Here is a 17,365-nt window from a genome sequence, read left to right as displayed (position 1 = left end):
CTTCTTCCCTCAGGACGGAGGTTTCTATTTCCGAGATGCAGGACAAAGCGCTATAAAAACAGCTTTGTCCCCGTTGCTGTCACTGAATTAAATAAGAACTGTTTTTGATTCGAAATATTAAAGTATGTGTCACAGTGAGTTTTATATATTTACTAGGTATGTGTGTTTTTAAAGGGATGTCAAATGCTGTCATTTGTCTGTAAAGCAAATTTACCTTGCCTTTGGGTATAAATAAAGTTACCTTACCTGCAGACGCTGTGCGCAGAGGTTCAGGAGCAGAAGTCCCGTTGTAAACATATCACGGCAGACCCGACGATGTTTGCATGAACGCGCTTTTTTTTAAAAGTCAGGTCAAGGCTCCAAAAGCCCAAAGGCGATATAACAGTTTGTGTTTGCTACATGGATCATTGTAGTTCAGCTTTCCTTTGTTATATTTCTTTAAGAGCTCAAAATGTGTTCATTACATAAATCAAATGTAATTTTCTCTGTAGCACTTCATGGATTTCATAAGCAACACCCTGTAGTTGTTCACACAAAGCATAAAGGTAAAAACAATATACACAGTGTTATCTTCATTTTAGATGTCACAAAGTATTTGCGGCTCCCAGTGTTTTCCCGAACCCTGACCCTTTGCGTGGAAACCGGGTCCAAAAGGCTCTTTGGGTGTTAAAGGTTGCTGACCCCTGCACTAGGCCCACTAGTCCCCAGAGATCAGGAAAAGGGCCTGAGGGTGCTGTGTTTGGAGTCTGCTGGTTACAGTGTGCAGGACCTCACAGGCTGCTGCAGCGTTAGCAGAGGGCGGGACATACACAGCTATCATAATCACGTGTGTAAACTCTCGTGGTAGATAGTACGGTCTCACGCTAACCGCTAGCAGCTCAATGTCCTTACAGCATAGCGTCTCTTTGATAGAGAAATGCCCAGAGTTACACCATCTATCGTTCACAAACACAGCCAGACCCCCTCCTCCCTTCTTACCACTCTCCGCTGTTCTGTCATAAGAGGCTCAGCAGCTAAAGCAGCACACCTGGGTCTCCCAGCCTATTAAAAGCAGCCCTTTGCTTCACCTGCTTCACTAAACATTATTATTTTAAGCAGAGTGGTGTGATTTATGTAGGCATTGCTGTGTGACAGGATGACTTTTCTTGCACACCCACCAAATGAGGGCGCACATGCTTCCACGCCCACTGGTGACTGCACACATCCTTTCAAGGAAGCATTTCATTCATCCCTAACAAATGGAACAAAACACTGTGCAGCGTGTTCAGGTTTGAACGTGGCCCTGGCCTCTCTCTGCATCCACCTGGCACATGCAACACACATCCACTCCCTGCTGAGCTGCTTGTATTTGATGTGTTGAAGTTTTGGTAAAGTTTGAATAAATTCCACTTTATTTATAGGAACATTTCATCTGTGGACTCCTGCTTCCCCTCTCCTTGAGCCAGTTTGTGACGGGAACATGACATAAGAAAAGTAATTTATCCCTTTTTGATTCTGTGTATCTGGCGCTCATCCAGTGAGTTCACACTTGGCAGAAACAGACTGAATTTGTCTGGAGAACTTTGGCTTCAGCCAAGTTAGATAAACACACTGTGTCTCTGTCAAAACAGCAGTGTAGTTGTGGCACCCCTGTGAGGGAATGACCACATGAATATTATTTTGTGTAAAACACTCATGTAACGGGACATTTTTCATTGCTATATGTATTTATTTTCAGTTTCTTTAAGAGGATAGAAAATCCATGTAACAGGGATTCATTTTATGTTAGAAAGCAGTGAGGGCGGAACTTTGGTGCTTGCTCCGGGGTTTCGGGGAGCAGTAAGTGGAGCCCACCTTCCGCTGCTTCCTCAGACACGTTCTGGAGGAAAGCAGAGACGCATCGTGTCTTCCTTACTCTGCTCTTCACCTGCTTTTACAGGTCGGTACACGGTGCTCGCACCGAAAATGTTGTTTATTGTCACCATGGTTACCCACGTTAATGTGAATGGGAGAGTTAAGGCGGTCCGCCAAAGTTATTTATATGTAAACACGGGAGAAAACCAGAGGAGTGTCCCGCGCGACCGCACCGCGAGCCCGCTCGTTAGGTGGAGCGCTCGTGAAGCAGAGTCAGTGCGCTCCTATGCTCTGTGCAAACGTGTTGTAATGCTCCAATCAAATCAGTTCTGTGAGATGTGAATGTTAATAGTTCTGTTAAAGTGACTGAGTAGATTAGCTAGTGTAACACAAGCACTCTGAGCAACTCTGTGCAGCTAACAGAGGCATTCATGGGTTGATTCAACAAGCTGTGTTTCATGATGCACTAAATAGTGATTTTGCCAGTAAATTACTGGAGGGAACAAATGTAATGTATTTACCAGTGCTGTTATTGAATAGAACTGTTTAGCCAGTAAGACACTGCAGAAGACAATGTGATGTGTTTATTGATATGATAAAAGGATGTAGCTGTTATGGAAAGAAGTGTGAACTTGAGAAACTGAACCAGTTAAAAAGAGTATATTTCACTGATGTTGTGAAATAAGTAAATGTAATTGATGTGAATGAGGAACCAGCTGAACAGTATATTGAAAGCTCATGTTTAGTGTTTTATAGCATTTATTTGTGTGAAATAAATCAGACTCAGACACGTTCTGGAGGAAAGCAGAGACGCATCGTGTCTTCCTTACTCTGCTCTTCACCTGCTTTTACAGGTAACATATTTGTCATCGAGGTCTTCATCCTTGGGACCCGTAACATAGTAACTTCTTCATTGTTATACTTCTATAGTTTTCCCATTTTGTGAGCTGTGGATGTGGAAAGTGTCTCAGTGACACATCCACATGAAAACGGCGTTACCTTCGTTCATTTGCACGTCAAATGAACGAGCTGTTTGGACTTTAACGTCACAGCTGATGCTTCGATACTCGAACTCAAGAGTTCAGCTTCCACTCAGAGGTACAAGTACACACAGCAAAGATAAACGTGTACACAAGGTGGAACCCACAAGTGCACAGCTCCAACCAGAGATGGGCAGTAATCCGATTACTTTTTTCAAGAAATGAGTAAAGTGAGGGATTACTATTGCAAAAAAGGTAATTAGATTACTGTTACTTTCCCGTAAGCACGCTGCGTTACTGCGTTACTAAAACCGCAGCTGTGTGCAGATGAACAATGGATAATCTATCGAGTGTGGAGAGAGTGTGAGCGTGCAGCGTTTAAAGCGTGGAAGCACTGACCTTACTTTGAGTTTGACTCTGTAAAAAGTGACAAAAACATTAGCATCCGCTGTTCACTGCGTGGGAAGACAACATGCTCACTCACTATGTGTTAATGGGCACGCTTATTTATAACTTTGATAAAATGTCATAAAAATAATTCCATGCCAGCTCACCATTGGTGATCAGGTAGTTTCTGTTCCAGTTCCAGTCCCATAAATCATGAAGCTTGCTGCCAGAAAAGCTTCAAATCTCCTTTGAAAGCTGTTTGTGGTCTTGATTGTGGGAGCTTCAGTTGTCTGACTCCAGCTGCCACACAGTGCTCACTGATATCATTTGCAAAAACCCCAGTGTGACAATATTTATCAGTGAAGCAGAAATCAGGAAGTGACGACTTTTCTTTGAACATTTGCTCAGGCTAAGCTGTGCTTTCTACCACAGTTGGGAATTTCCTGGTTTACAACAAATTATTGTGTCAACACCGCATAAGATTTCAAACTACAGGAAAATCACTGGAGTTATAAGAGGCAGACAACGACACACACACCACATGCATGCTGTTGCTATTTATTGTGGATTAACCTGTCAAGGGCAAGAACAAAATAATTCTGCCTCAAATACAGGAAATCATAGCTTTCCTGTATTTCCTCCATTGTTGGCATGCTGGTTAGTGCTGTTGCTCCACAGTAAGAAGGTCCTGGGCTAAATTATCCATGAATGTAAACGGCTGTGTGTTTCTATCTGATAGACTGGTGAGCTGTCCAGGGTGTACCCTGCCTGGTAACCTATCACTTCAGGGTTATTTCCCAGCCCTGCTGCAACCAGGATAGAGATAGGAGGATGGTAGTTGTTGTAGACCCATTCAATTTCAATTGAAGGATTAAAATGTTCCAGGAGCTCAACTTACTCCATCTGAACATGTTTCAATCGTGTTTTATGAACACAACATGCAGCTTTACTGAATATGAAAAGGTTGTGTTGATTTAACTCAGTTGTTTAAGTTTCTGCCAAAGCAAAACCTTTGTGTGCAACCAGTGTCCACTATTGAATCAAGTCAATCCAACATGTTTTTGTCAGTGCAAAAGGAGTTACGGTGCCTGTATTCCTGCACAATATTGTCCCGGGAGGGAGGAAAACTTTCTGGTGAAGTTTTGGTTGATTTTTGGGTTTTGCTTGACACTAGGTTGATTTTATCAGTGAGGTTTGGATTGTTTTCTTTCTCTAAGAGAGAGAAAGATGGTTTTATGCTTGGACATGTTTGCAATGGGCCCCAGTATTTGTTACTTTATTAGTATTTTATTGGTTGCGTTTGTTTGTGCTTTTGTTACAGTGCACTGAGATAAGAACATCTGAGAGGTGTGATCCACCGGTGGTGATATTTTGGTATTTTGTGAGTTCCCGATTTAACAAATCAGCTCTTTAATCCAGACCTGAGAGGTTGAACTTTAAAGCGCTATAAAATATTCTTACTGGAAACAGTGGCAAAGTGTTTTTCTCCATGATTATAATGGGCTTGGGAGAAATTCACTTATATGGGACACTGATCACATGAGAAGTCCTGAGCCTAAAAGGATTGCAGCGAGTCAATCCAGTCCAAAAACAAGGAGCTGTTTTCCTTTAAAATGATGACGTCATCTTGCTGGTGATGGAGGCTCGAATAGGCTGCGTGTGAGACTCCATTATCAGCAATATCTGGTATGAATGTGTGTGGATGTATGCATGTGACTGGACTGTGATGGACTGACGACTAAAAGTTTAACTGACTTGATACTGAGACAAAAACGGTGCCGACTTTAGGATTAGTGAATGTCCACAACAATTCACCCAGCCTGTAGAAGAAGGGTGGAGGTTTTGTCTTGCTTTGTTTGTGCAGGAGCAGAAGGATGACAGAGACTAAAGGGGGAGGCTGTAGCTTCACATGAGTGTGAGCTGCAGACTGAACCCTTTGGTTGCTAATGTTGAGTCACTGATGTTTGCATTAAGAAAATTGTGTTTTATTAGCTGTGTTTTAATTAAGGTATCACATTATATTGTTGGGAATGTTAAATGCTAAAGTGAAGAAAAGCTTTGATTTCACTCATGACTGAACATGTTATTATTAACCATAGCAGGCCACTGTAAAGAGTCAATTAACTGTTATAGAGGAAAAAAGGCCAAAAACTCTGTTAATACCTATGAATAACAGGCAATGATAGACTTGTCACATTCAAAATAGAGATATGTAATAACAAACACGGGTCCGTGTCATTTAGGTTCTCCATTGAAATAGTCAATCATTTAGAAAAGTAGAATATATATATATATATATGTCTCAACGCTGTTTCTCAATAATATTAAAAACCTAAAAACTATTGTTGTGGAAGATAGAAGTCACTGTGACAGCCCTCTGACTGTGGAGGACGTTTGTAATCCTATTTCTGCACTTAAGGCCAACAAATCTCCCGGCACAGATGGTTTAACTGCAGAGTTTTATGAATCATTTTCTAATCTCCTGGCTCCGTTCTTACTGCAGCTTTTCATAGGAAGTGTAGAGAATAACATCCTCCCTCCTACTCTTGCTCAGGGTCTCATAACACTTATTCCAAAGCCAAACAAAGACTTACTTCTTATTGATAATTGGAGACCCATCTGTCTGCTCAATGATGACTATGAGATTATGGCTTTAGTACTTGCTAACAGAATGAAAGAGTTCTTGGACACAATTATCGATGAGACACAATCAGGCTTTATGAGAAACAGACACCTTTCTAAGAACATGAGACTGGTTTTAGATCTACTTGATTACTCTGATTTGGTATCTGACTATAGCTTCATTCTCTTCCTGGATTTTTAAAAGGCTTTTGATACAATTGAACATCAATTTATTTTCCACTCTTTGGAAAACTTTGGCATTTTTCTGTAAAGCTATCAAAACCTTGTACACGAATGGCAATAGCTCAATTAAAACGATTAAGACTCCACCCCGAGATTTGACCTGTTATACAAGGAATCAGCACAGCTGATAAGGAGCTCATCATCAGCCAGCTAGCTGATGACACCACACTCTTCTTGAAGAATGCAAATCAAATCCGTCCAGCCCTTAGTGTTATTAGTGATTTCTCTGAGGCATCTGCTTTATGTCGAAATCTAAAAAAATGTGAATTACTAGCAATTAAAGGCTGCACTGCAAATGCTCTCTGTAACATTTCTGTTAAACAAGAAGTCACATATCCAGGACTGTTAATATCCAAAGACCAAAAGTCAAGATGCTCGTCAAACTTGTCAAACACTGTTGGGGAATTCTCAATGGTGCTTGGTGCCATACCCTCAGGGACTTTAATGTTATATAAAAACACTGACAGCTCAATATCTGCCTCAGTCACTCTCCCTGATCCAACTGAGTCAGCAGTGGGAAAAATCTGCTTTTCACAGGAACTTGGTAACAGCAATAAGAGAATACGTAGTTTATTCCAAGAAGATATCATGTCTCTCCCATATATAGAATATCTTACTGGAACCGACATGTTCCAGATATCACCTGGAAGACAGTCTGGATGATCCCATAAATATCTAATTGTGAACAAGGTGAAGGAAATCTCATATAAAATTCTTCATAAATGTGACCCAGCCAGTCACTATATGGTAACATTTAAAAGAGACATAAATACTAATTGAACTTTCTGTGGGGATCATCCAGAAACTGTGGCACATCTCTTTTGGTTCCTCTACACAGAGATCCTGGAAGAATTTAGCAGTTTTGTTATTGTCCATATTTTAAGGGAGTTTTCTTTACGATGGAATGTTTTTTATAAAATATTTGTTAATACTTTTAGCTATTTTATATCCATAAATGTAAGTTTATTAATAAAACACCATATTTCTGCCTTTTTATAAGGATATGAATTGTACATACAATCAATTTCAGACTCAACCAACAAAAAGCCTCTCAGAACAATATTTATATGTTGATTTTTTTCGCCTACTCATATCATCATTTTTTTACTCCTGGTTCTGTATGTTCATGTTCTGTTCTTTTGTAAACTTCATCTGTTTGTATGTTGTATACTCATTGTGTTTCAATAAAGTTCGATTTAAAAAAGGTACGTTCTAAACGAAGCTTCAGACGTCACTGATCACGTGACTCTGGCCAAACGAATCAAGCCTCGACACGGTGCTTCTGAAGCAGCGCGTTGATCTTTCTGACACACGCACCGGAGCGTCAGCTTCAAGCGGACCATCACTACGTCTCACATCTAAAGGTGTCAAGGTAACTTTGAACTGAGTTCAGTCAATCTGGAGTTTTTCCAAGTTTTCTGTTGCTCTCTGTGAGAGAAGAGCGTTAAAGGCGGGGCTCTCCAGAGTCCAGCAAAACAGGAAACCACAGCTGGGTGTGTGTAAGTGTGCAAACCAATAGAATGCATCGTGGTGGGGGGGCATCACGGGCAAGAAAAAAATAAAATAATCGGTCGTACCCATGCTTCCCCGACGTCATGCCAGCGCATATTGGGAAATTCGTAGGCACCGATCGGTTTTCTATCAGCCATTTGCTGGGAGTAAGGGCGCCCTCCGTTTGCGAGGTGCGCCTGCTGCTGGCGGCACAGGGAGGAGAGGGCGGGGCGGCGGGGAGTCTCTGGCTGGCTGCAGCGGCATCTAATAACCAACTCGCAAAACAAAATAAAAACAACAAACAGATATTATGATACAGACTTATAATCTGCACCGATGTTTTTTCTAAATTCTATAAAGTGAGCGCGAGAGCCCTCGGTGCGCCTGCGCGCTGCTGAAGTCAAAGTAAACTTTATTGTCATCTCCGCTACAGACAGTCCAGCATATAGAGAGACGAGACGACGAGGCTGCAGTTACAGCGGTGCAAGTAAACAAACAATAAATATAAGAAGAGTAAGAAAATAAATCTACACTTTAGGACTCGGGGTAAAGGATCAATAACAATTTAAATTTATAATTTACAGTTTGATGATTTAAAGTCTCACACAACCCGTCAAAAGGGGCGGGGCCGGCTGCTTCCAAGTAGAGCACATTTCATTTATAATGATGTAAATCCAAGCCCATCATGGATTCACGATCTGAATCCTGGGTTGTGTGAAATCCCAGAAATCAACCTTAGACAAAGTGAATCTGTGAACTAAGGTGTAGGTCTGTTAGGCAGGGCCGTGCAGAGAGGTTTAAAGGGGCGGGTGCTCAAAGTTAAAAAGGGGCACATTGAACCAGGCTGAATAACAACAACACACTTTCATCAAGAATCTAATATGGGCAACAAGGCAAAGCAAACGTAGCCGATGAGGGCTTAAGATTATTACCTTGTATGGAAGGCGTTATAGAAAAGAGAAGTTCTATGTCTGCTTATAGCTATTAAAAGATGTACAAGATGTACGAGTAAACTGTGACTAATGTCTGGAACATATTCTAATCTGTCTGTGACGTATGAAGGGGCGTCATTAATTCAAACCCTGATGCTATAAAAATCTGTGTATGCTTTGAGTAAGTCGAAGATCAATTCCTGTCTTCCCACGCGTGTAGTCATTAAAATCATTGTTTGACCAAGATCTTCTGGACCATGGTTGTTTGTACTCTCCTTCATCAATTTTTGAACCTTAACACTATCCACTCTGTGCAGGGCAAAGCTTATTACATGTTTAAACTGTAGAGATACAATAATTTTACTGCTGTAAAATCCAACTTTTGTCTTATTTAAAATATAAATCTAATATAATCTGCTTCTTAATGTATGTTCTTTAAAATACAGCGTGTGTTTTTAATATATTATAATTATAATAATGCATAATTATGTGAACATGCATATTAGATCGTTTTTAGTGAAATATAATCCCTCCAGAAAGGCAGGAAAAGCCCGGAAACTTGCTTTAAAACTAAATATGTTTCTAAATACTTTAAAACTAAATATGTTCCCTAACACGGTGACAGAGCTGCAGACCCATGACAGCCTTACACAGGTAGCCAGCAGCTGTGACCAGCACTGCTTGTGCAGTTAATAAAAGGACAGGTAATGTTTGTCGCGCTGTTGCACACACAGCACGCTCGTTTGTTTCAGTTCGTCAGTAGCAACAAGACAGCTTACCAACGTGTACGTAATAAGCTAATACTCCTGGGTGCTACACACTACAGTGTACGCTGTACACCTACTTACTGGTTGTGTGGCATCAGTCTGTGTCTCTGAGTTAACTTGTGTTTCTCCTACAGCTCCGGACCGCTAAAAATGCGCGTGCTCTTTGTGAGCTCGTTCCCGGCTCGTAACCAGCGCGTTCTGCCGTCGAGGGCGATCATTGGTTAAATGTGATCATGTGACTGATGCAAGCCAGATCCTTTTATTTAGCAAAACTGTGATTAATAGTTAAATATTATTGTTGAGGGGCACAGACAGGACTCCGCACACACACACACACACTAAAAAAAAAATAATAATAATTTTTAAAAAACAAGTTGCCTCAACAAAAAAGCACTTTGGGCACCCATCAGGAAAGGGGCGGGTGCTCAAGCCCCTCTAGGCCCCCCCTCTGCACGTGCCTGCTGTTAGGTTAATTGTGCTGATCCTCGGGTTGGGGGATTTGTGTTTGTACTGGAGCGCAAAATTCAAACCAATGGAAGATGGACAACAAAAGTTCAAAGCCATCAGGTGCTCAGGTTAGAAAAAAGAGAAAAGATGCAGGTAAGCAGACGTGTGATTGGATAATGGCAGGTCATCCTGAACCAATCAGACTAAACTCCAAACAATACATTATGTTACAGATTTTAATATTAATTAGTCATTGTTACTTGTTGATTTGTCCTTTTCTCATTGTGTGACGAATTATGACGACTGTTTGGTAGCTGTTATTGTCTCTCTCTCTCTCTTCATGTGTGTTTCTCTGGTGAAACAATAGTTTTGTGTTAATGTTAGGGCTGCACGATTTTGCATAAAATGAGAATCACGATTTTTTGGCTTAGAATTGAGATCATGATTCTCTCATAACAATAAATAAACATAAAACAACAAATGTCTCACGTTTTGTTGTTGCAGCAAAATGTTGTCCTGCTTGAAATTCCGTCTCCACCGTTGCTCGACGCTGCGTGTACAGAGCAGGTAGTGCAACAATAGAAAAATAGTTGCTGGACGGCACTGTGTAGCGTTTGTCTAGGGTGTTGATCGTTTTCCTAAATCCCTCGTTTTGCACAGTGTTGATGGAGCCATATCTTTGGTCAGGTGATAAGTGATAGCCTCCGTGATGTCTTTGTGCCTGCGGGAGTTCGACGTGTATAGGGAAGCGCTGTATAAGGTTCCCGTTATTGATGTTTGGGTGGTTGACCGGGACGGATTTTCTCCTGTCACTTTCTCGTCATCCCTGACGTGCTCTCCGTTGTTTTTTTCCCTGCTAATTTTAGCATCACACGGCACAGCTTCTGTATCACGTGGTATAAGGCTCCGCCCTTGTCATTTGTTGAGCAGGAAGAGTGAGCGCTTGTTTTCATGCAGAGTACGTCCCGGATCAAAATGTGAAGTTTTACAAATCACCACTTCTTTAGTGAATATCATTTCAGTCTCAGACAATCTCGTTTCTCTTACAGAGGTTGAATGCACCTTCTGCGGATGGCGGTACCACACAGTGTGCGTGGACTTCCCCTGCACAGAAGGCAACTACAAATGCTGTGAATGCTAAATAAACAGAAACAAATGATCCCTGTTGTCTTTGCTTGATGATTGGTTTGAGCCTTGACAATCCACATTGCTGGCGTTGCATCTTTCAATGGCAGCAATGGCAGGTATCAGTGCTCAAACCTTTTGTGTTTGTTTCCAACAAGTTGCCCACCTCGGGAAACAAAAATGTGTTCTTTTACTTGTCAGATGAACATATGAGACACTTTGACTCTTCAGTGCAGTGTGGAGCCTAACAAAGATCTGTTTTGTGTCCCAGCTGATCAGCAGGAGGAGGAGAGTCTGACGGAGCAGCAGAGGAACATTTTCAGCTACTTGGACTCAGCTCAGCCACTACAGAGGAAACAATGAGCTCAACACAGAAGGTGACAGACAGAGCAGGACCATATGACCAAAGATATTTATCACCATATACATTTGAACATTTGCCATAACGATGTAGCTGACGATAGAATTGACAGCAGACAAAATACTTTACAGCTGCACAACTTTATTAAAAACCCATCAATGTATTTTCACTGAAACAAGCAGCTGTTGTTTATGTGCATTAAAGTTATATAAAAATGTAACAGTGCAAATGCAAATTCCTCGCTGACAGTTTAACCAAAAGGCGTTTCCAGTGGAAACTGGCCGACACATCCTGAGCATAACCATGTATAATATCCACTAAACTTCAGAAGAGGTTATACAGTCGTGGCCAAAAGGTTTGAGAATTGCATAAATATTGGAACCTGGAGAAGTTGCTGCTTAAGTTTTTATAATAGCATTTTGCCTGCACTCCAGAATGTTATGAGGAGTGATCAGATGAACTGCATCGTCCTTCTTTGCCATGAAAACGAACTTAATCCCCAAAAAGCCTTACCACTGCATTTCATTGCTGTCATCAAAGGACCTGCTGAGACCATTTCAGTGATCGTCTTCTTAACTCAGGTGAGAATGTTGGCGAGCACGAGGCTGGAGATCATCATGGCTGTATCCCGATTCAGGTTCTGCAGCTTTAAAGTCCTCAAGGGCCGCGGACTCAAAGACCGCTAAGGCCGAAGTGCGAGGCTCGTAGGCTCGTGAAATGGGACGTCTAGCGTCCATCGCGCTGCCCAGGTTGCCTAGCAACCATGATACTAACAGCTGGAAACGTTTCATACAGCTTTGTTTGACAGAAATGAAGGAGAACATATTTAGTTCATTTGTTTCTACATGAGCTCTGTGTGATTTGATGAGTATCTGAGGCTGAGACCACAGGACTGTGAAACATGATTGTTGGGCTTCATTTCTGTGCTGCTGGCTCTTCCTCCTCCTCTTCCTCACACACTGTTGAGTTTGTCCTGGTGGATCATCAGGGCTGCAAAGCCTCACAGATGATGTGCAGCAGTGGCTCCCTCAGTCTGTCCTCACTCTGGACACTTGCAGTCGTCACACATGGAAATCAAATGTGTGATAAGCTGCAGGATTCAAACACAAGTGTAACTTATAAACACATGTTCATACTTTTATTCCACAATCAGAGAGAAAGAAACAGAGAGAGTGCAGGACAGACAGACAGGTGACAGTCTCAGGTGTACACACTGCTACACAACAGCACCAGAGAAGCAGGATTTAGTGTTTGTGTTATTACGAGTGTAAACAAGAAGAGTTCCAGATGGTGCAGTGGACACATGTGTGACTGCTGTGATTAAAGCATCTTTCTTTCAGCTTAACGAGTGAACCGTCAGCTCGTTCAAACACACGTTAAAGTGCGTTTGGCTCGACACCACCGAACAGAGGCAGCAATATAACACAGCTAACATTAACAGTGCAGTGGATCCTGCTTGTGCCGTGATGTTCAGGACTGCAAACCGAGCAGCATCACTGACTTTCAGCTTGTTGTGTTTGTGGATATATGACTGACTTTAATTATCCACAAAATCATCACATTCTCTGTCAGATGAAGGTCGACTATTGAACGGCGTATATTTTAAAGGCTTTAAAACCAAGTTAACGCTGAAAGTACAAACATCACTAATGTCACATAACTCTGCCGACAAGGCATAGCTATGGCTATGAAATGCTCTTTGTGTATCACTTCTTCATTATGAAAGATGTCATTAATGCACTAGTAATGTCTCATCTGGAGTATTGTTCAATCATTTGGTCAGCAGCTAATAAGACAGATCTTAACAGACTTCAGTTAGTCCAGAATAAGGCGTCCAGATTAGTGTGAAGATGTTCATACTATACTAATATTGATAAAATGCATAATAACCTTTCTTGGCTTCCTGTACAGGCTAAAATATTCTATGGCTTACTTGTAGTTCTAAAGAAAGCAATTCTGTTAAACACACCACATTTATTCTGCTCAGCTGCAGTATCCAGATGAAATACATCATCATATTACACAGTTTTCAACAAGCTGCAACTTAGTAAATGCTCGAGTTAAAAGTAACGTTTTGTAAAACTGTTACATTTAGAGCAACTTTTAAGTGGAATAAGTTGCCTTAAAAAATTAGAGAATTATTCAAAACTTCAATGAAGACTTAAAAGCCGATTTACAGAGCTTTTAGTTGTTGTAAATATTGTAAGACATGATTTGTTTTTGAAATTTGTGTAATGTGCCTCAATGTTATTGATATTATTATTATTATTATTGATTGCTTATATTTGAACAATTGTGAAACCTCACTGTGGATGTAAGAGTGAAATTATGTGGATATCTTGAATCCACTTTATTGTGTAATATTTTATGTGAGTATTTGACGGAAGACGAGCAACATCTGTTGTGGAAGCTAACGGGGTTCCTTTAGAATAAACAAACATAGGATTTATTATCACTGAATAATTCTGTATAAATCTATACAAATTATAGAAATATGTAATAGGAAACAACAAAATAATCTAAATTATAAAATAATGTGTGTGTGTGTGTGTGTGTGTGTGTGTGTGTGTGTGTGTGTGTGTGTGTGTGTGTGTGTGTGTACAATCAGGAGGGATGGGCATGATTTTAGTGTTTGAACAGTCATGAATTATCTTTAACAGCAGGTTGGATGTAATGTGTTAGAACTACCAGCAGGTGGGGATAAGAGACCTTTAAGGTGTTTGGTGCCACGCTCCACCTTCAGGTTTAAAACTAGTGTTAATGGAGTTTGAAGGTTGAGTTTGTTCCACGACTGCATTTCACTCACTGCCTCTGTTTGTATCTCTGTCACTGCAGAACCAACATAGAGCCAGAAGTCAGCGCTCTCAGGAGGCCGACAAACCTCACAGAAGAAAGGGAGAGAAAAAACACACCTGTGACGAGTGTGGGAAGGGTTTTACTCTGAGGGCTAAACTAAAACAGCATCAGGTCATCCACACTGGAGAGAGACCGTTCAGCTGTGACTTGTGTGGAAAGTCTTTTTCCTTAAAGGGTTCCCTAAAAACACACCAACTCATCCACAGTGGAGTTAAAGCGTACAGCTGTGATCAGTGTGGCAGAGCTTTTACTCACAGTAGCCACTTACAGAGTCATCTAGTCACCCACTCTGGAATTAAGGCATACAGCTGTGATCAGTGTGGCAGAGCTTTTACTCGCAGTAGCCACTTACAGAGTCATCTAGTCACCCACTCTGGAATTAAGGCATACAGCTGTGATCAGTGTGGCAGAGCTTTTACTCGCAGTAGCCACTTACAGAGTCATCTAGTCACCCACTCTGGAATTAAGGCATACAGCTGTGATGAGTGTGGGATGGAGTTTACTCTGAAGGCTTCACTAAAACAGCATCAGGTCATCCACACTGGAGAGAGACCGTTCAGCTGTGACTTGTGTGGAAAGTCTTTTTCCTTGAAGGGTTCCCTAAAAAAACACCAGCTCATCCACAGTGGAGTTAAAGCGTACAGCTGTGATCAGTGTGGCAGAGCTTTTACTCGCAGTAGCCACTTACAGAGTCATCTAGTTACCCACTCTGGAATTAAGGCATACACCTGTGACATCTGTGGAAAAACTTTCAGCCGGAGAGAGAGCCGAAATACACACCTACGCATTCACACCAGACATGATGTGTACTGCTGTGAACAGTGTGGCAAACAGTTTACAACAGACGCACACTTACAACGACACATGTTTACCCACACTGAGGAGAGACCTTATCAATGTGACCTGTGTGAGAAGACTTTTAAAACTCCACATCACCTGAGACGACACCAACAGATCCACACCAGAAAGAGACTCTACAAGTGCAGCTACTGTGAGGTATGTATTTATATTGTTATCTTGTCATTTTAGCCTGACTGTTTGGAACAACTCTGCTCATTAAACTGTGTTAGCATGTTAGCAATTCTACTGCATGGAAAAGCAGCTCTGAGTGATTATTCAGATTTTCCTTTCAGTTATGATTTTAGTATTACTGTAGTATTATGGTGGTAGTATTGTAGTTATTGCAGCCCAGTAAACTGAGTGTGTTAACTGAAACAGTCAAATGTAGTTGGACGTCTGCAGAGATGCTCTTTATTTCAGGCGACGTTCAGGATACAAATGTTGAAGGACTGACTTACACTGTCTTTGTGTCTTTGTTTAGAAGCAGAGCGACACAGATGGATCCAGTTCTCAACCCTGTCATCACTGTGGTGGTGGGAAAGACTTTCATTGTGACCTCTGTGGAAAAACTTTCAGTCAGCAAAAGACCCTAAAAGTACATCAACGTAGACACACTGGAGACAAACTGAAATACTGCAAAGAATGTGGGAGAAGCTTCACCACACCAAGTGAGTTAAAACGACATGAACTGATTCACAGTGGGGTTAAAAAGCACCTCTGTGATCAGTGTGGGTCATCCTTCACCACTGCTGGTCAGCTTAAAACACACAAAGGAGTCCACACAGGAGAGAAACCACACAAGTGCAGACACTGTGAGAGAAGCTTCTCACGGTCAGGTAATCGTAACATTCATGAACGTGCACACATGGAAGGAAACTACAGCTGTGACCAGTGTGACAAGAGCTTCAGGAATCTCAGTTCATACTCTGCACACAAACGATCCCACGTTACTAATAAACTGTTTCACTGTTACCAATGTGCCCAAACATTCACCTCATTGTCTGCTCTGTGCAAACATCAGCGCGATCACTCAGGGCTGAAATCACTCCCATCACTGGATCACAGTGAATCTGAAGACACAGAAAGATCCTCTGGTTTCTGTGTCAGACTCAAAAAGCTTGAGATCAGGCTCCACAGAGTTCAGATAGAATCATTTAAACTTGTGTTGAACTGAACTGGTTGCTGGGCTGAACTTCTACATAATACAGATCTACATGGGATCTTCTTTTCTGTTGTTTTACTGAGTCAGTTTTGTCCTTTTTTCTCTGTCCTGGTTTTGCTCGTCTGTAAATGATTGAAACTCAGTCAAATAGTTCATTGTTCTCCAGCAAAACGTTTTGGAAACTCATGTTTAACCTTTAAAACTCTGACATGTTTTAGCACACAAGGCTTCATCGGGGAGTTCACTCATGATTGGACCATGAGAACAAAGGTTTTTAGTTCTTTCAAAGAGAGTCTTGGAGATGTTTGATGTTTCTGTTTTTCTGAAACCACCTGAAAGAAAAACTATTTTTCTTGCTTTATGTAGTGTGGAAGTTTTTAATGTTTCTTCATCTGTGATGTTCTTGAATGTGTTCACGTGAAGATGGTACAAATAAACTGTCCTTTCAGCTTTAGCTCCTAATTTATTCATTATTTATGGATGTAGCACAGCAGCCGTCTCTTGATTAACACATGGAGGGCTCGGGATCTGATGGTGTCGTCTCCCTAATTTGCCCACTCAGTAAATCTCACTCATGGCCAAGAAATTGAAATAAACCTTGTTTCCCTGCTGGATAGTGATCCACTGTAACTCTGCTCCTCCTTCCTGTTTAGGATTTCTGTGGCTGAAGTAAAATTCCCTCCATCCATCACTTATCCCAGCTAACCCAAAGTGAAATAAAGTTTTGCTCGTCTTAAAAAAGCTAAAAAACAAACTGTAGAAATGGTCGACTCAGTGACTTCATAAAATATTGAAGTGGTTCAGGTAGAGCCAGTTTTTAAATGACCATGAACACTGAGCGTATTGTATCTGTACAGCATGTTTTTCTATTAGACAGATTTGTAACAGAGGCCTTGCTCTCAGTAAGTTTGAAATCCTTTTCTGATTTCTTTTGTAATCTCTGATCTTTGTGTATCCTGCTCAGTTTGCATGCTGCCTGTAGGAGTTTCTGTCTTTGTATTTGAAGAGAATTCATTGAATATACTCAGCTGCTTCCCTTTGGTGCCTCACACATCACTGAAGTTTTTCAGTGTCCAGTTATTTGTTTTTAATAGCTGTTTGAATTCTCTGTATGTTTGACCCTGTAGACTGTTTAATGGACTGCTCGTCTTCCTGTTTGTAACCACTGCCTGTTTAGGACTAAAGATTTGGATTTTTGACTTTAACACAGCCTCTGCGTGTCGTCCCTTTGTGTCCTCGTCCTCTGTGTCACAGATGTTTCCATGATAATAACACAGCTTTCCCACAGTGGCTTGCAGCAGCATTTATTCACAGCACAT

At 41.3% G+C, this 17,365-nt stretch overlaps 1 protein-coding gene across 5 annotated transcripts; it reads left to right on the top strand.

Annotated features, from left to right (window-relative positions):
• Positions 1–1,834: 1,834 nt before the first annotated feature.
• Positions 1,835–17,251, top strand: LOC308397902 (uncharacterized protein). Of its 5 annotated transcripts, XM_080884157.1 has the most exons (6): positions 1,864–1,918; positions 2,615–2,687; positions 10,752–10,817; positions 11,099–11,204; positions 14,024–15,040; positions 15,366–17,251. In XM_080884157.1, the coding sequence occupies exons 4-6, from the start codon at positions 11,187–11,189 to the stop codon at positions 16,056–16,058; spliced, it is 1,728 nt and encodes a 575-aa protein (XP_080740283.1). In that variant the 5' UTR covers positions 1,864–1,918; positions 2,615–2,687; positions 10,752–10,817; positions 11,099–11,186; the 3' UTR covers positions 16,059–17,251. The 5 variants fall into 5 exon arrangements, with proteins under 5 accessions (XP_080740284.1, XP_080740283.1, XP_080740280.1 ...); XM_080884154.1 differs by lacking the exon at positions 10,752–10,817; XM_080884156.1 differs by lacking the exons at positions 1,864–1,918; positions 2,615–2,687 and adding an exon at positions 7,444–10,660.
• Positions 17,252–17,365: the final 114 nt, after the last annotated feature.

Source organism: Rhamphochromis sp. 'chilingali' (genome assembly GCF_963969265.1).
Source record: "Rhamphochromis sp. 'chilingali' genome assembly, chromosome: 1".
Taxonomy (NCBI): Eukaryota; Metazoa; Chordata; class Actinopteri; order Cichliformes; family Cichlidae; genus Rhamphochromis; species Rhamphochromis sp. 'chilingali'.
This window is presented reverse-complemented; position numbering and strand designations above follow the sequence as displayed.

Coding starts and splice junctions, on each gene's coding strand:
- LOC308397902 (XM_080884158.1), top strand. Junction 15,041..15,365: donor ACAAGTGCAGCTACTGTGAG/GTATGTATTTAT, acceptor GTCTTTGTTTAG/AAGCAGAGCGACACAGATGG.